Source organism: Falco punctatus (genome assembly GCF_963210335.1).
Source record: "Falco punctatus genome assembly, chromosome: 6".
In the NCBI taxonomy this organism is placed as follows: Eukaryota; Metazoa; Chordata; class Aves; order Falconiformes; family Falconidae; genus Falco; species Falco punctatus.
Window position 1 is genome coordinate 19005381 of NC_137585.1, and position 25357 is coordinate 19030737.

Genomic DNA, 25357 nt, shown 5'->3' on the forward strand with positions numbered 1-25357 from the left:
TACAGGAAAGATCTTTTCCATTCAAAAGTACAAGGTAGGTCATGGCACTGACCGTTAAGTCAACGTAAATGCAAAGTAAAATGCTATGATTATACGTAATATTCCAAAAAATGCTTAGACAAAGAATTTGTTTCCCAGCAGCCCCATACTGCACACTCCAGTCAAGAAGAGAAAACTAATTTACCATCCTGTTATGCTCACGTATGTGATGGTGTGGCTGTGTTTGCACCTGTACTTTCATTCCAGTATGTAGGTTGTCCTAAAATTTTCTTGTAGGTGCTGTCAGTTCATGCTTCAACACTGAGGTGGGCTCTGAGGGCCATGCTTTTAAACATTTGAAATAGATTTCTACAACAGGATAGGTGAGTGTAAATGAAAATAAAGCCTTAGTACTGAGCATTAGGGAACAAGGCTCAGCATGTTCACACAACACCAACTGGCTCACAGTCCCCTGAAAATCTAGCTGTAGATATGCATGCTGGATACCTATTGAGAATACAGTTAGAACTTCATCTTCCAGCCAGGGGTTTGAATCTGTCCCAAATAGGTAGGAACTGAAAATCTTACTTAAAAGCAAGCTGTTCTGTGGCTTCTCAGAAGCGACATGTTTGGTTTTAGTCTCTGCCCACAGAGCACAAGTGGCATTGCCACCAACTGGACATACAGTCTCAAAACCAAACTGATTCTCCAGGGATGATGCCTATATGCCGTGGTTGAAACTTGCTGACCAGGTATAACGTAGAGAAAGCCCATAGTGTTTCTGTTTGTATAGGACCTGCACTACATGACATAACAGGACGTGTTCCACACAAAAGCTTTAATGAATTCCAGATTTAACTTCTTACCTTTGAAATAATGACATGTCTACTAGATAACTTCACAAAAACATTGATATTAATGATAATGTTGCTTTTTGCTCTAGAAATGGGGGAGGAAGGAGTAGTGGTATAGATAACCCCCAGGCTGTTAGAGTTACAGCGTTCATTGTACCCATGTTGAGGAGGCTGCTGTGTCTACTACAACCGTGACAAAAAGACTGTTATGTCAGACAGAGGCTCTCATTCGGGAGAAGCTAAAAATGTTAGCTATGGTGGGGTATTGCTGATATTTATCTCAAATGTAGACAAGAACTATTAGTTCTTTACTTCGATTTTGCTAGCAAGAAAAAGCACGTGGAGCAGAAAATGGGAAGATTAAAAAGTATATGCATCCAAAGAATCTGCAGAAAAGAAAACAAAACAGAAAATTTTCGCCAGTTTCCCAGGCCTTACCTTCTGGCTCATTTTTTATGAGCTCTTCCATTTTTCTTTGCTTAAGGGTGTCTACAACATCCGCTAGGCTCCCTTTGCGCCTTTCAGGGGTTCCCAGGGCCGTGCTGGACAATGATTCTCCACTCTGACGCCCACCTTCTTCTGCCTTCAAGGGTGAGGTAGATGAGTTGTGCGGGGCAAATGAAGACATCACTTTATTGCCATCAACTTCCTGAAAGGGGAGAAAATCGAGATGAAATATTTCTTTCTTTTCTTAAAGAAGAAAAAAAAAAAGATTGGAAAGAAAAAACAATCCTTTGTTCTTTGACTTCATTGCTGTTTGTTCCTCTGTTGAAACCTTTAAAAAGGCATGCAATGCTTCAAAAACACCCAGAACAAAGCCCATCCATAAAGCATAAACCAAGATTACAGCCTGAAGTGAACAAAGATTAGCTTGCAAGAGAAACATAAAATACAGTTTTTGCCTAATTGAGAAGAAATGGTGTACTCGTAGGTTTCCTAATAACAATGGTATTGATTACCTTTAATTGTTTGCTCTTTTACAGCTTTCTTTCGAAAAAATCTTCAATTTTTACAAGGACCATTAATTTCCTGACTTTAGAAGGTACTTAATGCCTTGATGGCTAGTTGTTGTAAGAAATGAAATAGTAACTAAGTATTAAATGCCCTTTGCCATATGACTTACTTTAACTCACAGTTCAAGCAGTTCTCCCATCTATAAAGGATGAAACAATTGTTTTCTGTTTTCTAATTACCTTTCTATTCTCCTCTTCCATCTCATACCTCCAGTTCTTGCAGAGACATTATTTTTCACAAAGGTGGTCCTAATGACTTTCACTGGCAGCACAATGGCAAAACTCTGTGACTTCCCAGAACGTACACACAATCCTCCTCATGTGAGAGCCCACAGAGGTCTACTCATTAATTTTAATGGAAACCAAAACTGGTTCCAGCATCTTCAAACTTGCCTTCATTAACATGAGAGCCTTCTACTCCACGCCTCCTTCAGCATAAAGCAATGTTCTCTGCGTATGTTCCTTTCCCCTTTCATGTCTCTTTTGTATCCTACCTTTCTGTACACATCTCTGAAACCTTTTTTCCCTTTGCTAACATATGCCATCTATACTTGGCAAAACTTAGGTCACTGTCTCTGAACAAAGCTTGCTGCAGGGTACATAAAATGCATAACACAACGCTGCAAACATGAACAGTTTTTATTTTGATCAGATTCTCCAGAAGTTTTGTGGGTTTTTTCTTTTTCATTATCCTATTCCCTTACATTTTTGCACTCTATATGTTTAATGAATATTATTTCTAAAAAAGTCACTGGATCATCTTGTGATCCAAGTTACAGACTTGGCTGAAAAAAATCTTAATTTTTAAATTGTTTTCATTGTATAAGGTATGAAAGTGACACATATACTCTTTTTAGTGGTTTGTATTGTATTTCTAGCATTTTATTCCTGAGTAATTTTTGGTTTATCTTGTTTAATAAACCCCAATATTTCAGAAAAAAAATTGTCTTTTCATAAATAGAACATAAATTGCTAAAAGTTATCTCAATAAAATTTGGATAAAGCAACATGAAAGATATGCAGTAAAGAATGTGTTTGTTTTCACAGACTACTTTGTTTCGGCAAAAAGATTACCTTTGGTTGAGAAAACTTTTAGTGCAAACAGTTTTGAGCTGCTTGAATGTGTTATACTAGTGAATAAATTCCCTAACAGAATCGGATTTAACTGAGATTACAATCTGGGCCATCATATGCCCCAAAAGCCAAACCCAGTGATGTTAATGACAGACTTTCTACTGACGTCAATGAGCTTTTGACCAAGCCCTAAAAAATTTTCCAACTTTAGTCAACAGACATGCTCTTTTTTATTTCTTGCAACTCCCTCAATTTTTGTTCTGCACTTGGAAAATTACTAGTTGCTAACACCAGACTTAAAAAATTAGTTGGAGCCAAACACAATTTTTTTCACATATATAGACCTGAATAAACTGTTTTTTAACACGGATACAGACAAGCAAAGTATTTTAACTTCAGTATCGGTTCAGATTTATCTAACATTCAAACCCATTATCACCAAGTGGCATTTTTTTTCCTACAGAAAAGGCCAAAACAGGAAATAAGTTGAAAGCTGCTTATTCACACTTTGAAGACGGATAAGCAAAATACCATCCTTAATTACAGTTCTTAAATTCATCTATACTATACTATCAATTATGTATAGGAACAGTATTGTTCCTAATTTTACCAGGAACTAGTTTCTTGGGTTTATTCCAAAGTGGGCCCCAAAGACACTCATGTTTCTGTGTATGTCACACATTGGTCACAGACACAAAATAACTTGCAACAGCTGCCTAAACCTCAGGAATCACAACTGCTGTCTCCATGTACATTTTGGGTACATGCAAATATTTTTATATGTACAAACATATTATGACTATAAAGCAAATTTGTCAGAAAAGGCATAGGAACAGAAGGATTGAATGATATGTAAAGTAATAGAAGGAGATTTTCAAAATCACAAATTGCTTGGCATTCAAATGGAACCCACAAGTATTTTCAAAACTACTAAAATTTCCCTCCTTCTCTTCCTGGGGAAAAGGAATTGTGAGGGGGAGAGGGCAAGACAGTAGTTTGTGGGTAAAGCATCATGAAAGGACTCTGGATACTCAGCTCCTATTCTATCAAATGTTCTGTGTAACCATGGAGTAAGTCACTTTTGTTTTTGTATTTCAGTTTCCCACCTGTAAAACAGGCACAAAAGAAGTAATTTCTTATACCGTAAAGGTCTTGGAATGATAAACTCATTAATAACACAGGAATGTCCTGCTACGACAATGTTGGCTAAAAGCATTTGTATAGTACCACAGTTAAGATGACTCCTTAGCTGGACAAAAAAAGAAAAGGAAGTGTTCTACACTGTGTCTACACAGTTGTTTTTTTTTAAAGATAAATTATATATTGAAGTAAGTAATGATCTCCAAAACAAAATGTTTCCTCAGACTGCTCTCGTTAGGTGTGCATGTATGCACTGTTTGCATATCACGTACACAGGCTATTTATACACTTGTGGGGTTTAAGATACACTCCACTTAATCAAAACACATATACAGTAGGGGAACAGCTGCAATCACATCTCAGTGGGCTAAATTACAGTACACCAGTGAATTATTCATTCAAAAAGATCTGTAGCAATCACACATTCATTGCGTGATTTGCAATCTAAGAGGAATCCTCTCCTTGCCATACCAGCCGATGTGCGCACACCACATCAGCTACTGATGTTGGTGAGAGTTCAACACGCATCCTCCAGCACACCAGCTCAAGAACCTGTCTTCCCCACTTGTCCATGATCCTTTTATTCTGTCCTGCAGAACAACAACCTGAAATGCTCAACTGTTACCTTGGCTTTCATTTCACACGCCTCTTTTATTTTGCTTTCTTATGCTATTACTGGGGAAAGCGAAAAAACTTTCAACGATTTTGATTTTTACTTTTACCATGTAAAAAAAAAGATACTTCCACTTAAAACCTACCCATGTCAATGGCTATACAAAGCCACAAAACTTCTAGCAAGGAAAATCCTCTGATATTACATATGATGGTTTAACCATTGCCCTGAAAACACTCAGAGAAATCCTTCATGGTAAGAAAGATATGTCAGCAACAGTTTAAAATTAATCCCCTGAGAAGGAAGTTCCCTCCCAACAAGTGAGATTTAGCAGGTTCCTTTTTTGAAAGGACAAATTCACATGACTTTTTTCCGTTAACTGAGAGAAAAGCAAAGACACGGTAGAGGCTGGTATTAAAGAACCGAAGTATCTACTACTGACACTTTAAAATTAAGTCCATCAAGCCACACATAAGACCTCTCTCTCAGTCACCAAAACAGTGGAAAAACAAACACTCTTTTACCAGAGCACAGTGTCTCTCAGCTGTGTAACCATTTCACCTGTTCAAGTTTGATTACATTCCAGCCTCTGGCACTGTTAATCCTGGTAACAGTTTTATGCAGTTAGCAGCTGCTTCATGGATGGGGCCCTATTGTTCATTTGCATTGCGAATTGCTCTGCTAATGTGTGCTGGCACAACATTTCATCGAACTCTGAGCTGGGATTGTACTCACCAACACCTGATGCTGCTGCTTCTTGCTTTCCCCACTTCGGAAAGGCAGACAAGGACCTACACAGATCCCGCTGAATCAAACACCCAGGGCCCTTCTTTCTCCCCCTAACAACAGCAACAAAAAAACAAGGACTGGCCCACAGTTTGTGTCTTCTGCTTCTGTTCCACGCTAGGAGCCGCAGGAAGGCTTGCTCATGTACAAGAAAGTTGCCTCTGTACTGCCAAACAGCTTTCCACCTATGGAGGAAATACCTCTTCCAAGGTTTAATGATAAAGCAGGCTTCTGCCCTTTCAGGATGAGGTCAATAATCTTCCTTTGTTAATCTTGGGCAAGCTTTACTTAATCTAGCCCCCTTGTCACCTTTGTGATTGACAGGAAAAGTCATGTCACTGGACAATGGACTTATCCTCAGTGAGCAATATCTTTTTTAAAGATTACACAATGTTACCCTTGCTCTCATAAAAAGTGCAAACATTTTGCTGTTAAAAGAAACTATTCATTCCAACTGTATCTTTCAAATTGTCTCTCTCTGTTCCCAGGGTCCGACCGAGGCCTATTTCAGTTCTACAGGGGGACAGTGAAGCAGATTGCACTTGGTGAGATTTCCAAAAAAACTCTCAGTGCCCTAAATAGATCTCACCTTCTTCCTCACCTAGAGGTGCACATTACTCTTATTCTGCAATTAAATTAAGACAAAAAACTGTTTCTGTGAAATTAAATTTATTGTCTCCAACCAACCAATAATCAAAGCAGAAGAAAACTCAGAACTAAGTCTGAAACTGTTAATTACCACTATATGGGATGCAAGCAGGCTGCCTCTGCAGAAAAAACAAACAAACAAAAGAACACAACAATGAGAATCAAGCTTCTGGTTTTGCAGCCGAAAACACCTGGAATAAAATAAGCATGTCTTTAAAACAAGCACTGATATTGTCTGATTTTAAGAAGCCTGTGATCCTAAAAGCAACCTCACAGGTTCTTTTTTCAAAGCTGGAATTTTGCCCACACTTTGTACTTTTAGAATACATAAAGAAGACACCAAAGCAAATTTTTTGTCTGCTTTCTACAGTAGAAATGCAGTCCTATTTATTTTATAGTCTCCATAGTGACCAGGAAGCTGGTAACAGCATGACATAAGAGATAATCAGAAAACAGAATACTTCACACCTCCGAAGACAAATAATTCTTAAGCAGTTTAGTACTGTTTGCTATTTATTTTTATTTATTTTGCCTAATAAACTTTTAGGAAATGAATATCTGTGTTTAAGATTCAACAGAATAGCTACTTCAAGGGAAAATCTGAAAGCTATAAAAAACACTCCTAATAGCCACAGGAGGTCCACCACCAATTAAGAGAAAAACTAAACTGATATTTCCAATTTTTTTTATGGTTTAAAAGAAGCAAAACACAGACAATAGTCACAAAGCAAGAATAATCTTTCTTTTTTCCCTTTAACCTTCAATTTACAATCTTTGCCTAAATTAATGTCATTAACTTACTTCAGGAGCAAAAGTGCCAACAGCTTTCAACTAGAAACATATCTTCGAATCACTTAAGTGATTTGGAAAATCCTCTACTTCTACACTCTATGTCACAGGGGCTGTAGGGCAGACATTACCAAAAACCTGTGTGGTTTATGGCGGCTGTAACCTGGCACCTTCAGGAAGATGAAATACATACTCCACCAGACTTCCCAGTGGACACTGTTCTTGTTACACATTAGAATTTCTTTGCTTCTGTCTTACGTTTAAATAGGTCTTTTTTCTATAGCTTTCCTTTATGGAGAAAAGTTCTTCATCAGTGGTGGAAAGGAATGATCCCAAGGAGATTTAAAAGAAGCAGTGGAGGATACAGTGAGAAAAATGCAGACCAGGAAAAAGGGGGCATAGAGGGGGGAAAAAAATGGAAGAGGATAAATACACCATTAGGAAGTAAGAACAACAAGAACGCATAACTCAAGGAGGGATAAAAGCAATGTTGAAAGGTGTCACATAAACAAACTTAGAAAGATGTATATCCACAGGCTATGGTTCTGCAATTATATCTATGCAAACCGACAGCTATTCTTATACAGGTGTTTTTTTCTAGGACTGTGGTTTTAATGACAAGGACCTGCAACGTAATGGTGAATGAAGTTGTTGATTAATGGATCTAAAAGGTCAGCTGAAGAGATCATCGTGGCACAGACGTAAGAATTTTACCTGAATTAGGTGAACTAAACACAGTAAACAAAGATGCTAATTTTCTTCTTTTTACTATTATAGTGCTACAGCCAAGCAAAATACATTCACATCAAATATTGTTTTGGCTTTGCTAAGATGATGTATTAGGGATGCCATGATCCATACTTTGGAAGTATTACCAATTATCAGACTTAGAGAATCCTGATCATATCTAGCTGTCCCTCTAAAATGTTAATACTTTGCTTGGTACTGGAATATTTTTGGGATTTTTGGGGGGAAATTGTTACTATCTCTTGTCCTTCAGGTTGTATTTATTTATGTCAAGTGCTGTATCTAATTAATGATTTCTTTGTGATGAAGCAGAAGATACACTGGCAGAGGTTTCAGTGGGAAGACTAACAGGTATTTCCAAGGTTTGACACCTATCAACCTGGCTGAAAATTATTGGAAGTTAAAAAAGAAGGCCATCTGCTCTATGAACTGTGCTACGTCAGACACTTTCCTTTCTTCTACCTTTTTCCTCCATATGTAAAATACGATTTTCTGCAGCTTAGGGCATTTTATATAATTGATGTAAAAAGCCAAGAGATTATTGGACAAAGCTTCATAGTGGTTGTATTTTCATTTTTATTGATGCCATAAATACTCGGTTCATACATTACTCTGTGGTGCACTACAGCCCAATCATCTGAAACTGGAAATTGGGAACTCTCTCATACATCAAGTGCCACCCCACAATATCTGACAGTAACACTAAAATGTACTTCGATTTTTTCTAAATATCATGACACTCAGACTGCTGCCATAGCTGCACAAGCAAGGGTAAATTTCAAGCATTTCCAAGGTTTGCAGACATAAGAAACTGTTCAGTTGTGTTCACACAAAAGGAGTAACTTATAATCCATTTTGCATTGATTTCTAACTTTATCATCTGATTTACAGAACATAGGAGCAGATTTTTCAAGGATTTAAAGTATCTAAAGATATAAGGAGGTGCCTAGCGGGATTTTTGAAAATGCACAATAATATATATTCATTTAATTCCCACTGATTTCATTGTAGGTCCCTGAAAATAAAGAGCTAGAGCTAGCACAGTGCAACTGGCTGACTCTTTGTGCTTCTTCAACAGACCATTATCAGCCTATCTACAGTACAGAGCACAATCTGATAACTGATGCTTTAAGACAAACATTTCTTCTCCTCTGGCTGTTCTGCATTCCAGCCCATCCCCAAACACAGGGCACAAGTTGAGTATTTCTCACTCCTTGCCCCACTATTTCTACTTGATTTATTACAAATCAAAGAACTATATGCAAACTGTGGATTTGCTTGTAGTAAAAAAATACATGAGTTGTGAGCGAAATTTTAGAACCTTTTCATATTGGATGTGTAACAGGTGTTTTTTTAAAATTATTTTCTTTTGTGCTACAGATTCTGGTTTTATTTTTAGCCCACCTCTTTGCCCCATTTCTTGCAATAAAGTGTTTCTCCATGTATAAAAGTAAATTGCAAATCTTTCTACAGAATGTAGATATTAAATATAGTAAAATAGTAATGACTACTTTGTATTGGGTAAATGTGGTTAGTGACATAATTCCTGACATCTATTCTCAGACCTGATCTCTTCTACTGCCTCTTTCTCCAGCAAAATTCATTTTAAGAATGTAATACAGGATTACATCTATTTGCTCTCAAAATACTTAACAAACAAAACTGGCATTTTGAGGAGGCCTAATATGTTAGCTATAACCTGCAAAAACAAAGAACATGTTGTACTATAACAGCCTTGTTATCTTCATGCTAGTAATCTTCATGCTTAAAAATAATAAATAGAACTCTGCAAAAGCACTTTTAAGACTTTTATGATCTCTTCCCTAGGGGGCTAAAGATCACCCTTATGACCTTGCTAAACAAAAAATAAGACTACTTATCAAAACAACTTGGTAGAGTCTTCAGCATACATTAAATCCTTGTAATAGTTTGGAAATCATGCAGTATAAAGTGATTATCTTTGTAAAAATACAAGCTTACTAACCACATACAACAACTCTGGTTTTGTAAGTGTAATAAAACCTACGCTGAGTGTCAAAAAGAGTTTCATCACCAGCTTTCTCAGTATGAAACAAACCCATTGTCTGTGCTAACTCCTTGAAAGACTGGGAGAGGACCTTCTGAACAGAATTTAGAGATACAATAAAATAAATGTGATAGGCTAGCAATGGCTCCGGGGCTGTTCACAGCTCCCCAGCTTTCACATTATGATTCACCACAGCTTTCAGATAGGAAAGGGATGTAAACTCACCCCATTTGTTCTCTGGCAACCTACAAAAAATTCACTCCAAACAGACTTCACCTCTTTCCTTTGTCCGGGTGACTGACAGTAAAGACAAGCCATATACGATTTGGTCAAAAACTGCGTCCTCTCTGTTGAGGACAATTTGGAGGGTATCTTGTCTGGGGAGAACCCTCCAAACTGAGGAACAAAAGAAGGAAAACATCCTGCACCCATAAGGGTTTGTGCTTACGGTCACTCTAAGGCACTGTGATTCTGCCAAGTACCAAAAGCAGGTATGTAACAAAATGGCACACTCAGCCCTCTGGTGTGGCCCCACTTGTCTCATTTGCACTAGTAAAATGTCTCAGGCAGCGAGGCTTCCCATTTTCCCTATGAATATGCTATGCAGTTAAAAACAAAACCAAAAACCTCACTGCTCTGAAACATTGCCTCATATTTGCTTCCTTTCAACCCAAACCTCTCCTATATAGTTGCTTCTTCCAGCGCTCTGGACTGTCCCTCTTCCATGTTAGAGCTTGTACCATCGCATCCTTTTGGACAGTTAGCATATATTTACTTTGTTATTACTGCCCCACATTTAGCCTTTCCTCACAAATCAGCCCCTACAACTCCTTAATCATTTGTTGCTCGCATCTAAAAATCCCTCCAATTTGCTGGTTTCTCTAACATGGCCAGAACTGAACACATTTCACATGTAATCTTAGCAGAGTTATGAGGAGAAGGACAATTACCTCGTTACTGCCTTTTTTGCTGCCTTGCTACATGACAAGCTCATATCTAATTTGTTTTAACACACCTAAATGTTTTTCAGCATTACTGTTTTCCAAGTGCCTTACTCTCATTGATTATCTGTGTTTGGATTACTTTATCCAGCTGTATCAGTTTGTAATTTTACATTTGATTATTTCCTGCCATGCAGTCTCCCCTTCATTCCTTTGGTATTACGGTTTTGTTCTTCCTGGTGCACCACTGGCCACTTTAACGAGTGTATTTTAATTCACTTGTTCAAGCTTCTATAACAATGTATTTATTTCTCTGTATTTCTATAATGTTGCTACAGGCACCCACTGTCCCATGAATCCTGTACCAAGAAGCAGACAGCTTACAGCAGGCAAACGGGACTACTATAACCATACTCTTTCAGTGCACAGTTTTTTCCAGCAACCTCAGAATCACACAAGAGATGTTGCTACGTAAGTAGGAGGCTCTGGAAGGCCAGGGTAAGCAAAACAGTACTATAAGGAAGAACACCTGTGCAGAGTATACTGCCCTAGGAATTTCTTCCTCACTTCTACTGAAGGAATTCCTCTGACAATCTCTGACATTGTGGCTTTTCAAAGAAGGTATGCACAGTTTTCTGACATTCAGTATATCTGCCTCTTTCTACTAGTTAAGTAACATCATATTGTACAACATCATTTCGCTCTTCTCTCAATAACTTAATGCATTACTGGTTTTCTTTTTTTATAGTTACCTTACCTGGAACATTGAAATGAGATGCATGAAACACTGTATGAAGGAAGCATCTCTCAATGTGTGCATACTTATGGACTGAATTCCATGCAACTTCCAATAATCAACTCATTTGGAATTATCTGTTCTTTGTATCTTTGAAGATCTTAGTCCACACATTTAATATTGGGAATCTTGCACATATCCTACATGACGTGTAGGTGTGTGGCTAAATCCACTAAACTTCTAAAGTAATTACGTTCTGTGCTATGTATGTCACATATTGTTCATGAGCCTTCTCATCTCACATCTCTTTACTTTTACTGTGTATTTGTTCTCTTGCTTCTCAGAAGATTACAACTAGACTTAGCAGGACAGTAACAGTCAAAATCATCTTTGCCTCCACAGAGATTAGTATCACTATTTCTTTTCCTGAAAGCAATCTTCTAGAAGTTCTCATTTTCTAGAAGGGCCAGAAAACATTATTTTATTAAAATGGAATAGCTACTTGAGAAATATCCCCACTGTCTCCACTGGAGTTAACTGTAGCATAAGATACCACATTTAGAATACAAATTTTTCAAAATGAATTCTCCTCGTTCAGAAATAGGTTTGTCTCATTCATTTATTTTTGAAATGCATATCATCTAGCACGTGGGACTCCTGGCTCTGCTTTTATCTAAGTTCTCTATTCTTTTACCTTCTTTTTATAGACTTCACCAATTATTTTCTGTGTACTACTCACTCTCTTACATTTTCTTAGTAATGGTTACACAATAGTTTATAGGATTTTTCCAAGCAGTAACTGCTTTCATACTTTCTAACAGTTATTAAAAGACCTATTTTCTCTCCAAAATTTATTTCAACTGCTTTTCTTTATGTCTTTTATAACTTGATTTTCCTTCTATCAACAACTGTTCCACAATTTTGCTGAAATAGAACTCAGAATTCTGGTATAAACCAAAGTAGTTTTCTCAACTTTAGAGGAAAGATTGCATAGGAAATAATAATAATAAATGAAATATACATACTCTGTGTTTAACAACACAGAACAGATACATTCACAGAAAGTTAGTTCCACAGACCATGTTTACAGCACAGGAATCAATATTATTTGGATCTTTTGCACTTCAAACAGAGAATGGTGCCTGATCAGAAAATACCAAATATATCAGAATAATTAATAAAATGTATATGACTAAAAGCAATTCACATAACACTAATACATAAATGTAATATGTGTTAGAGCTACTCAAAAATCTGTTAATTAATCCCCACAAAATCCCTTTGTGATACTGCATGTAGGGCAAATTAGGAAGTGACGTGAACTGACTTGCTAGGTTCCAAAGCAGGTAACAGCAGAGCACACTCAGCACCCAAGGGTTACCAAGAACCAATTCTCTGCTCACTCATCTGGGTCTTAGTACACCTCAAATGGAAACATTATGCTCTGCTCAGGGGAGCAGCATGATGTCATTTTATCATTTAAGTACCATTCTAAAGCTCACTCAAGCAAAGCTTAAAGAAGATTTAAAATGCACATAGACCCCCCACACAGAAGCCAGTTTAGACTGTGGCTGAGTGATGCAAAACCCCCAGTAAATTCTAACTTATGACAGAATCACAGTTGTTCTTACTCTACAGATCAGTTATTCTTTCTCCTGTTCCTTTAAACTGCAGTGAGTAGCTTACTTTGCCTACTACGAAGAGACCTTTGTGATAATATGATATCAAGGGATGTTGTGACATTCCTGATTAAGAACTACACAGTAAGCAAACTGTACAGAAATGCTAATTTTCTTTCCATTCCTCATCACTTACCTAAATTATTCTGAATAATACAAATGATCTTGATTTGCTTTAAGGCAGTTCATTCTCATTCTTTTATGCCATTTTTTAAAAAAGAAATCACACTCCTGTAGCTGATTAAGTCCACTACATATTTTCCTTAACAATTAATTTTGTGCACTGTTGTATGTCATGTTCACAAACAAACAAAACCCCCTAAAGAACATCTATTCTTCTACAGTCATAGCCAACTACCCACCATCAGCAGAGGATGAATAACTTTTGCTGGAAATAGCCTTTCTTCTCCAAGCTCCTCTTTGAATCACTGATTTCTGAGTATTCCCTGTAGTTTTCAGTCATCATGAAGTGATGCTGAAAAACCCACAGAATTGCCCAACCCGAATAAGACAGACACAATTTTCTCCACTTTGGCTGGAAAAAATGTAAGCCTACTTTGTGACCAGGAAGTATTGGTTGACTAATAGAGCATGGTTTTACAAAATCTGTCTTTTTTCTAACCTTAAATTTATCAAGAGTGAGTCTCAGGATGTGATCCAGCCAGGTATCACTGTGCCTACCAGAACTGAGCTGATGTACAGAAGGTTTCTAAGTAAAAGTTCTCTGCAATCCATTCATTTTACTTAGCAACATCAAACAGGGAAAAATAATTAAAAAGCGCCTATTGAGCACCTAGAGACCTTGAGCACAGACAGGGGGTGAACACAAAGACAGGGTATTTGGTTATAAGAGTCACACTTGATCTTTATATATTATTTTTTTTTTTTTCCATACACATTAAAAGAAGTTACAGTACATTTTTGAGGGTTATTTTACTTTCTTCTATTCTGGTCTATGAGTGTCTACGCTTTCAGTATACATACTTAAACATACTCATAAGAGTTACGCAAAATACCTTGATTTAAGTTTTGTTGTCTTCAGATGTATAGGGAGACTACATATTTGAAAAACAAATTGTCTGAATAAATTCCATTAGGTGAAGTAAGTGTGAAAATCACATTCAAATGACATTAGAAAAAGGAACAATGCTGAGAGCTTATTTGTACTGTACAAGCTACAAGCAGGCAAAAGCTAGTTTCTGCCATGTAAGACAGGTCCATGTGAAAGATCCAACCTTCCATAAAATATCTTTGATGATACTGGAGGTTGCACTTACACATTTATATAAAGCTCCTCTCAATACATTCCTGTATTACATTTCTGTTATTCTAACCTTACATAGTGTCTCCTATCTACAGGTTCAAAGAAACTTTTAAAAATTGAGGGCTGAAAGAAGATGTTACAATGACACTATGCTGCAACATTGATATAGGTGACTGCTGACTGCTGCTTTAGTAGTTAATGTAGTACATCATAGTCATGGTCATGGCTATTAATATCAGCAATATTTATACTACTACCATTGTGTTTCTTTCACTAGTGTCATGTGTTAATCGGGAAGCATGTTTGTATCATTCATAGAAATGTAAGGTACTTTCTTTCTTCCGTCCAGGCCTTATGTTAAAGCAAAACTGAAGTATTTGGAAGGAACACATATATAGTCTGCCAGCTGCCCTGTCTTTCAATCTGATTTTACGCACCTTTATCATAACATCATTTTTCACTGATTATTTAGGAATCAGACTCATAAAATAAGGAAGTCTTTACATTGTGGATTCAAATTCACCCCAAGCCTCTACAAATCAAGATACTGTTATCACATATGGAGTTGTAATGCGGAAAAAAATGGATGATATATGAACCACAGGCACTCAAATCAACCAAAATACCATCTTCCATCTTCAAAGGAGAAAACCTGGGATTAGGAAGGCTCATAGAGTGGAACAGGGATGCACAGTTATATTTTCAGTGACTAAATGGAGAATTTGTGAGGATTGCCTAAACAACATCCTTTTGTAAACATTTTTCCATTAAGAAATTAGTTATCATCCTGCTTCTCCTGATTTCAGCACATATTTATTCTCTAAAGAAGCTGGCCAGAATATCGAATGATTTAGCAAGAGTTTCAGAAGATCTCCATCAGCAAATTGCGTTTAACTCCACGGGTTATTTTCAGTGAAAATGGGATCACTTGTTCACAAGAATGAAGTGTTCTGGAAATCACACTTCCAGGACACATTTTATTTTAAGCCTTTATGTGCAAGTTTATTAATTTTCATCACAGCTATTATTCCTTTAAATAAAAAGTAGAACTTTCTTCCTTGGATGTAACATAATAAGTCTTAGTACCAGAGAGGTCAGTTTATGCACAATGTACACTTAACAAAATATGACCAGAATTAGCTGTGAAAATTTCTCAAAAGAACGAGTAGTCTTAGGTTTTACTCTTTTGCTCAAGCATGGATGAAAAGAAACATTCTCTTAAAATATCCAGTGAAGATACTAATAAAAATAAACTGGAAAATAGACAGCAACAAACATCTTCGGAAATTGCTAGCTGTTCTTGTGTCTGCAAGGGCTGCAGTAACCTGAGACTGGCACAGAGTAGTAGAAGTTTATATGGAAGCACTTGCGCTCAGCTTCTTTAACAGGTGAACCTCCAACAATATATGGGGATAAGCAGAACAGTGGCTTTAAAATAACATCTTTATTCAACATATTTGCTCCCCATGTATTTTCCGAGTCATGTCTATCTGCCTGCTTTATTGACTACTTTTTTTTTTTAGCTGCCATTAGCACTAAAGGGTCAATACAGCTACAAAAGAAGGAACTGGAGTCTGTTTTGCAGACATATCATCAACAAAATTGTCAGTTAAGTACCATTTGCAAAACGTTTATTACTTGGGATGACGTGAGGCAAAAAAAGACAGCTTTATTTTCAAACCCTGGGTTAAGTTATAGCATTATATGCAATTAATAAAAATATCATATTTTTATGCAACTAAGTTTGACCTCTAAAGCCACAGCAAGACAGAAAACATGGGACTCTTTAATGTCATTTTTACAGTCATTTATCTGACTATAACCACACTTTAAAGCGTTAAGGTCAGCTGGTCATGAAGCATGAGCTACACTTCTGACTAGCATGCACCACATTTGACTTGAGAGTAAATAAGGGACTGACACTCCATTAACCTTCACAAGTGCAATTATTTATCAAAACAGTTCAAAAGAGTACCCGACAGAGAACTGATAAATCTGGAAGCAAAAAACAAAACTGTAAGAAAACAAACTGATCCTTTGCCAGTGATGAAGAGCTATTTTCTACCACAATTCCTGGGGCAAGTCCTCCAGTCAGTTTTCTAACACAGCCATCCATTTTAAAGGACTGACCCTTAATTCACACTGGCTTTGACAAAATCTCAGAGCTTTTTTTGCTCTTTTTTATTTGTCTTCTTCCTTGGAAATAATATATGCTAATATCCTTACAATATTTTGTAACATGTTTACAGGAATCTTCAAAGACTTAGCTCAGAAACAGTGCAGAAAATTCAGAAGAGTTCTGACATGTTTGGTCGTATCTACTCTTTTAGTTTCAGCACAAGACCATTCCTGTTCACAATATTCCTGTTTGGTGAGCTGACTGGCATCTTCCTACCACCATATAAACTTTATTTGTTTTATTACAGAACCTATGGTGGTTTATAGCCACATGGTCTTCAAATCTTGTTAATTCTGTAAGATTTCTGTAATATCCTTATGTTGTAAAATTCTACCCAAATTCCTCAGTAAAGCATGAGGTTGAGCTGTTCATCAACAGCTGTCATCTGCCATCAATTACTTTGACTTTTTGACTGCAGTAGCACTCCGAAATTCCAAAAAAGAGGGAGTTTGCTCGAAACCTTCCACCAGAAAGTGTCAGAAGGGAGAATGGGGGAAAAATAATAAAATAAAAATTAAAAAAAAGGGCTTCATCACATAAAGATCCACCCATGATCATCTGGAAATTTCATCCATCATTGCCATCTTGTCTTGCATACTGGTTTTCCTTTGGCAGTAAAGCACACCCCTTCATTCCACTGTACGCTAGACTGATCTCCAGCCTCTCTCAGATGCACACATGGAAAGAAATCACTAAGTATTCACCACTGGAGTTGTAGTTACCACAGCAGAGTTCCAAAAAAAGCAGTGGTGTGCAACAGATTAACTATCCTCCTAGTCTCTGCTCTCCCTCTAAGATGAGTACTTCTTTCACAGGTTTGTAAAAATGCATCAAGTTCCATGAGCACAAACAGCTATGATTTTCAGATGGCTCATACATATACCTTCTTTCTGGTTGTCACAAGACAAAAATCTCATAATGTAAAAATAGAGACAAGAGAGAAAGAATCGCTCTAAGGGGAATGTGGCTTTTTTCTTATCAAGTAGCTCAAAACACAGTAAAAAGAACAGAACTGTTGACTGATATCAAGATCAGTTTCTACTAAGTGTCTTATAATAAAGTAGAAAGATTGGCTTGATAACTCCTTTTAACAGAGGATTTATTAAATCCATAAAATACAGCGCAACCCTCATTATATCAGTTACCTTATTTCAGCCTGTACAAACAGCGGATTCTTTAAAGATCATAAAAGGAAATGGATTTTGATTTTAAATCTGTTGCACACTTTATCTGGTACATATGAAAATAATTATGTTCAGAGGACTGAGTACTTTTTAAACGTGACTTTCATAATTGATATCATGAGGTCTGATGTTTATTTCTTCCCATTGACTTCCAGATCAAATGTCTTAAATTTAAAAGATTTCCTCCCTGCCAACTTCTTGTCTTGGAAACTCACTCTGGACCTGAAACTCAATGTTTCTTCTTCCTCTTCTCTATAATAAAAGATCTTGTAGACAGACTCCACTGGCAATTCTTTTGACATGCAGGAGGCAGAATAATCCACTTTGCTATCCCAAAGCTATGCAGTCAGAACTCTGCAAAGCTAAGCAGCCCCAAAACTTGTCTTCTGCCAGTGATGCAAGCCAAAGTCAGTGGCACACAAACCTTCCTTCCATTAGAAAATCTAACCACAGCTGACCAGACAGACTAGTACCAGAGAGGATTTAACCACAAGTTAATTGAACAAAACTACTCAGCACTATTTATGAAACAGTGTCTGAGGCACCCTGACTCTCTTTTTACTTGGAATTAGTCTTTCAGTAGCATCTCAGGTGCACCTGCTGCAGATGTCATTGTCATTAATGGAAAATAGATTGTTGTCAAGCAGGAGACATAGCTGATAAAATTTGAAAGTTTTCCACTATAAGTAGCTTCACAGAAGCGACAAAACAGTAAAAAAAAATTAGAAAAATATGGTGGAGGCAAGAACTCCATATACCAAAAGAAAAGTTTGAGAAGAGGGGATGTGATACCAGTCTTCAAATACAAAAACATTTGCTGTAGAGGAGCACATTTCTTCTTGCTACAGTGATTAGGGCAAGAATTAATGAGCTAAAACTACTCAGTAAAGATTGGAGTTACACATCGGGAATAAATTTCTAATGGTAAAGACAGCAGTACCCTGGGACAGACAGACTGGTAGGTTGTATGTCTCCTGCACTGAGTAACTTCAGGAAGTTAGACTATTATCTGATAGAAGTTACATCGGTACAGCTGATCCCTGGATTGACACTGGGACTGGATGACCTCTCACAATCCCTCTCAGCTCTACAATTCCATAAAGTGCAGGGCTCACATACATTGAGAAATAGATGGACTCATTCAGTACGGGCTCTATAGATCTGTAAGGGACTTACTCACTAAGCCAGATCAGGGTTTTTTGGTTGTGTTTTGGATTTTTTATTTTTATTTTATTTTATTTCAAATAAATCAATACGCTTGGGCCATTTTCCAAAGATGTGATTTGGTAAGTTTCAAGCCAAACCTCTCAAGCTTTACTCATGAGATAAGTGCTAAACAATGAGCCAGATTCATCAAAGCTTTATAGACTTACTTAAAAGAAAAAGAAACTGATTCAGCCAACTCATTCCAAGCCAAATCAGGCAGTTGAAAAATCTATTCCTGAGATTTAGGAAATCTGTCTTTTTTTAAATTATTTTTAAAATATGTTTCAAGAGTCCCTCTTTTACAGGGGCCTCAGGCAACTCTGTCCAGAACCTGTTTTTTTTCCAGTCTGATTAGGAGCAGTATATTTCTCATGCCTATAGAGGATAGTTAAATTATGTTTCTTTGTATATATATACACACCCCCACATATTTTTAGATATATACTTACATATATAAACATAAGGATTCAATAATTTTTGATCAAAGGTTTAATAATCAAAACAGTGGGTTTGCTTTTCAAAAAGATTAATAATGACTCTTCTGCTTTACTAAAAGAAAAAAAATCAATGGTAGTGCTAGATACCAATGTACTCTATTAATGCACAAAGATAAAAACAGTTCCATGCTCTCAGACAGGTTTATGAGCCCTAGAACATAAAATCTACGCTACTCAGTACTGCCCCTTAGAGTATTTCCTAGGGGGAGGTTGATTCCCATGTTTCTTCAGCTCTTGGTTTCTCTACCAAGAAAGATAACAACTGAGTCAAATGAGCTAGTTTTTGTGTGCACCCTATAAAAATCCTACTGGAATCAGCAAAGTGTTTCAAAAAAGACATCCAATAATTATTACTAGGAGAGAGGAGGACATAGGCCTGGAGTATCCAACCAGGACAGGCCATGGTGTTGACTGTGAACAGGAAGAAGCACATACTGCCTAGCTCTGCACAGTAATGCAGTTTCTAGCATCCCACATCTAATTGTTGAGATGGAGAAAACCTGGGCTGAAAATGCTGTGCTGGGAAAGTATAGAAATCTATGCAGAAGCAGAAAACAGGCCCCCATACATCTTGTAAATTTACTATTAAATTAAACTTCAGCTCCTGAAAGTTGTTTGTGCTATAGTGATAGGCACAGACTTAGCCCTGCAGACCCTCAGGTCACTGCCCCTCTAGTCCAGTATCAAGCATTTGCTATAAATGTATTTGTCAAAGCAATGAGGAAATGTTCAAAACCGTGCCATGCATTCTTTTCCTGTTTTGTTCTTTTCAAGGAAACTACTTCTTCCAAGAATATGGAAAGACCATATGACTTTGAACTGGAAAACCTGAAAGATCAGTGAGCCTACCTGCTAATGAGCAACTTGCTATTGAAATGAGCTCATTAGCTTTCATTTTTGCTGGCTGCTGATCGATTCATGAGCCACTTACTTGGCCTCTGTAAGCTGCACATAAATTAACAAATACATCGATTTCTACAAATAATAAATCAAGAAGTCAGTCCTTTCCGTACCTCTAGTATAAAGGCTTAGCTCCATGGCCCTCAAAATTCATCCAAAGAAAACAATGATAACATCAGTGTTCACAGATACATTGCATCTCAAATGGTAAATATTCTGCTGCAAAAATAAGCTTTGCTGGCATCTCAGAGAAGTGAATAAAAGCTTGACTCTGAAAATGTTACATACAAAATGTACAATACAAAATGCACAGAATTTTGCATGAATCTGTGTAGGTGGCAGCTCAAGAAATTCACAGTGAGGAACAACTGTCTACAGCAAGGAAAAATCCAAGCTAGATGATCTTAAAGTCCTCTTCCATCTCAGATCATCAAATTTCCATAACCTTCTTCTTATGACTGAAGCAGTGAAAGTCCTATGGCATCCCAGAGTCAGTGCTGTGTTTTTGATGTAAAAGCATTTTCTCTTGTCAACTGGTAAACTCAGTAACATAGGAACAGAACCCGTTAAACACTGTATCATTCAGCAAAAGAAGTGGTAGGGAAGGACTCCTTCACCCAAACATGCAGCCATCACGTTACCATTTTCAGCACATATGGCTATCTCCAGTGCTAGACTGACCAACCTGACTTCACCTGGCCTCCCAACTGTTTATAAAAATTATCGAAAAAATTTATACTTGGGACATGTATGCCCGCAAATTTCAAAGCATTTCAAAACACTGATTTGTAATAATTTGATGAAGGTCATGTGGGCCTTGATCCAAAGCCTATTAAAGACAAAGAAGTCTCTATATTGACTTCAAAGAGCTTTGGATTGGACCCACAGTGAGTCACTGCATAGTAAACAGAAAAATAAGGAACAGAAAACCTGGTCTAAGGAAGAGATGTCATTCTCTCCTTCATTGCCTCAGTTTACTGAAAAAGACGGGGATGTGAGACTTATTTTTCCTGCTTTTCTGTATCATACTACCAGCCCAATGAAATGGCTGTGGCCCTTTTCCCACTTACCTGTATTTCTAGGAGCATTATTCAATTCTAAAAATCCTCTGATACAGTCTAACACAGGAGCCCAACTACATTTCAGAAGCATCCTCATCACCTTGACCCTCAGCAATAACAGCATGACAGCAGCTCGCAGGAGCGCCACGGGAAAGAGCTATGGCAATTTATGCCAGCTGAGGAGGGTGCCAGAAGAGCTGGATGGCATGATCACTCCTAAATAACAGTAAGCTTAGACCTAAATGCAATAACAATAAGGAGTTAAAATATGCAGACCGGAGAACATTGCTTAATCCCAGTTTACTGAAAGGACATGTCATTTTTAGAAAGTTGTCCAAACAACTGTCTTAATATTCTACACCAAAGTGGCTATTAATCAAACAACAAAGGCCCAATTAACACATAGCTGTTGTCACCTTGATGTTAAAAGCCTCTCCCTTCCCCCTTCTTTCTTTCTTTCTGTCTTTAATGTTACAACCTAACCCAAAAATGCCTCAGGGCCCTACAGGGAAAAAAAGACAAGATAGAGGGAGGGAGGGAGGGGGAGAGGGAGAGAAAGTGGGGAGGGGAGAGAAAGAGAGAGAAAGAGAGAGAGAGAGTCTTAAATACCATCTCTCCTCTAGGCAGCAATTTCCACAGATGAAGAGGTCACCACTGTTTAACAGTGTGCTGCCACGTTAATTTAGTATGACAAGATAAAGCAGTAATCTCTGCTCGAAGAGGCTGTAAACCGCCTGCTATCCAGGGACATGCTCGAGTCGATTTGCACTGTATATCACTTTATACAATTGCCGTGACAAAGCCCCCTGAGTTCCCTCATGTAAATCTCTCTCTCTCCCTCTCAACTTCCCTGCCAGTCAGACGGTATCGGATCTGCAGTAAGCTATGCAAACTTCACGTCTTACGCATGCCAATGGATCCCAAAGCTCCCCCCTCCTTCCCCACCCCCCGCAAGAGAAGATGTTTAGGACTTTGATAATCCATTGATCCCACTTCCATATCGGCTTGTATTTTTCAATCTGTCGTGTTAAGTTGTCAGAGAGGGCGATTAAACCGATGTTTCATGTTCCGAGATTTGCGTTCCTGGGAATGATAGTTTTCAAAGCCTTTCTTGCTAGGTTCTGCTTAAAGATTATCCCTAAGAAAGCTGATGTGAATATTATTACTGGCATAAACCTGGTAATAAAACCATAAAGTGTTTTAGGTAAAGACATTTTAGAGATATTCAGGGTTATAAACATAAGAGTTTAAAGCTGGATAGAATTTGGAGTGCTTAAAAAAAAAAAAAAAAAGAGAGAGAGAGAAAAAGAAAAAAAAAGCGCCCTGTCAGGCTGTGGAGTTTTCTCAGCATGAAGCAAAACAACATATGTAAAAGGGAAAAGGGAACTCACATATCTATGTAAAATAAATATAATTACAGAATCACAGAAGAAGGCAGAGGAGAACATTGACCTGTGTACTTAGGAACGAAAAGAAGACAGAGCATGTGTGGCGGTGGTCATGATACTGCCTCAAATAAAATGCAGCGACAGCTATTTCGAGCAAACAGCTAAGAAAGCTGCCTGTGTCTCCAGCAGCCTGCACAGCTGAAAACATGGTCTTCTTGTTGGGGAAATAGGGTGAATTTTTTTTCAATATGTTGCAACTCTCATATGCCATACTGCATCTCTAGAACATACAAGTTTTAAATTATGTCTCCTCTCTATTTCACATTTAATTTGTGTCGTTTTCCTATGGCCTGCAGGCATGATACAAGTCACAGCACACAATATACCAAATAACGTGCCAAAATGTGAAACTGTGCACATGTATATATATCCACTTTCTGGATTAAACATAGATGAGGACATAAATAGAATTAAAACAAGCAAAGCAAACAGGTTTCTACAGAATAAGACTGGAACTTCACTACAGTTTCTTAACTAATATGCTAGGTCTACCTACTAAGCCTATGCATACTATTTGGACTTGCCAGTACTGCTACAAAAATGACCGAGCAAGGCTAAACCAAGTATTTCGGACTCAACAGGTTACATACACTGTATTCTCTTTATTGAATTAAAATTAATAATAAAATTTGATATTCTTTGCAGCTGATAGTAAGAATGCCAAATGCTTTATTAAGCACGTAAATTTCTAATAGTAGTTGAGAAGTATTTGCCTAAATTTAAAATGGGGAAAACCACTAGAATCAATGCCATTTTCCAGTATTGAGATAATCTTCTCAAAATAGCCTTTTAAAGATGTGTTGGATGCCTCTGTTCTCCAACAGCTAACCAGCACATTTCAAACTGTACATGTAAGAGTAAAATTTATTATTTGAACTTAACTTTGTTGACTGGATAGATGATAAAAAGTTTGCTTTCAGGGAACATTCAAATCTTATAACCCCCAATAAATACCATCAGTGCTGATTAAAAAAGAAGTCCGCTAGAATATTCACACACAGCCCCCCCCCAAAAAGTTGAACTTGCACATGGTTACTTCTACAAAAGTATGAGAGAATATTTATACAGGTATGTGTGTTATTTCTTTAACTCCACCGTGTACTGTGAATGGGATTACTCTCACCTAATTTTAGCCCCAGACATCTACTTTAAATTAGTCATCAAGGCTCCCTCTATAGTCAATAGATAAGCACTTTCATAGGGTAATTCAACTTTCTTGTCTTACATGCTTATTTTAAGATTGGGTAGGTTGTTCTAGGAGGGAGGTTATCTTTAACCTGTGAAGACAACCCAGACACCTAACTTTTATGTGCCTAAATTTTGGTGAACTAAACTGCAATCTTACTGCATGGCATTCAAGAATCTCCATGAGTATGGAAACACTAATAGACCATAGACCATCATGGATGAAGGACAAATAGTAGCACATAAACTAAGGCACAGACAAGAGAAGTGAATTGCCAAGATAAATGAACAATTGGAAAGGTGGGAATACAGTCTAACTTCATCCAGTAAACTGAAAACTTGCCTTTTTTATTAATATTTATGAAATTACAAGTACGGAGTCCATCAACTGTTTGTGGTATTTTACAGAGCAAAATAAAGATACAGCCCCTAAATATAAAAGTAAGATTTCAATCAAATTAGTTTACACACATGGAAAACTAGAAAATTCACTGTGGCCCTGTGTCAATATATTACCCAATACGCATGTTGACAGCTTCAAAACTGAAGCTGTGGTCTCTGCCCAAAAGCTAAGTTTACACTGGCCACAAGCAAACAGGAAAAGTACATCATCTACCACAGATGTATTCTTTTCAGAACTGCATCACACTATTTTCAGTTCTGCTTGTAGATACATAAAATTATGAAAACTGTTTTCCAATAGAATTTATTAAATTGGTTTTAAAAGAATTTAAACAAGTCTTATACATGTAACTATCGTGAATGATCAATCTGCTTTTCCTCACACTCCATGTTCATTACTGTCTGTGTCAAGACAATGTAAGTTTAAGAATAATAATTTTAAAAAAGGGTATTTGAAGATTTTATATTTATCAAAGTAAAGAATACACCTTTGACTTATACTCTAGCATCAGACAGACACAGGACACAAACTCACGTGAGTTGAGTGTTTTGAGCTCTGAGATACAGAATGCTTTATATTCCCAACAGAACTAAGCACTATATAACAAATACTTATTTACAAAAAAGCAAATTCTCAGGCCAGGCAATTACCACTCACTTAAGGCTTTTTTGGTTGAAGTTATCTAACCACCATTTTCTAAACTACAGGGATCAACAGCTGAGATTACCACCCTAAGCTCCAGTTGTAACCTATGAAGAAAAATAGGCACTTCTAGGGTGTGATTTCTCTGACCTACTTAGAAGCTATGTTAGGACAAAATGAATCACGCTCCGCTATTCCCTATTTACTTCCAGTAACCATAAAGTTAAACCTGAAGTTACTAGCTTACCTCTGGACATACACTTTGCAAACATTTAGTCTGACCAGTCCTCACCCTTGAAACCTCACACCAAAAGTGACACCGTGATTGACATGACATTGCATTATGTGTTAGTGACCACATGT

The 25357-nt window shown here is 37.3% G+C and overlaps 1 protein-coding gene across 15 annotated transcripts in view; it reads right to left on the minus strand.

Moving 5' to 3' along the window:
* The window catches only part of SOX5 (SRY-box transcription factor 5), a 652081-nt gene that overhangs the window by 223794 nt on the left and 402930 nt on the right, over positions 1–25357 (minus strand). For all 15 annotated transcript variants that reach the window (XM_080392183.1, XM_080392185.1, XM_080392184.1 and 12 more), the window contains one exon: positions 1272–1482. In XM_080392183.1, coding sequence (XP_080248309.1) covers positions 1272–1482 — 211 coding nt within the window. The remainder of the gene's footprint in view (positions 1–1271; positions 1483–25357) is intronic.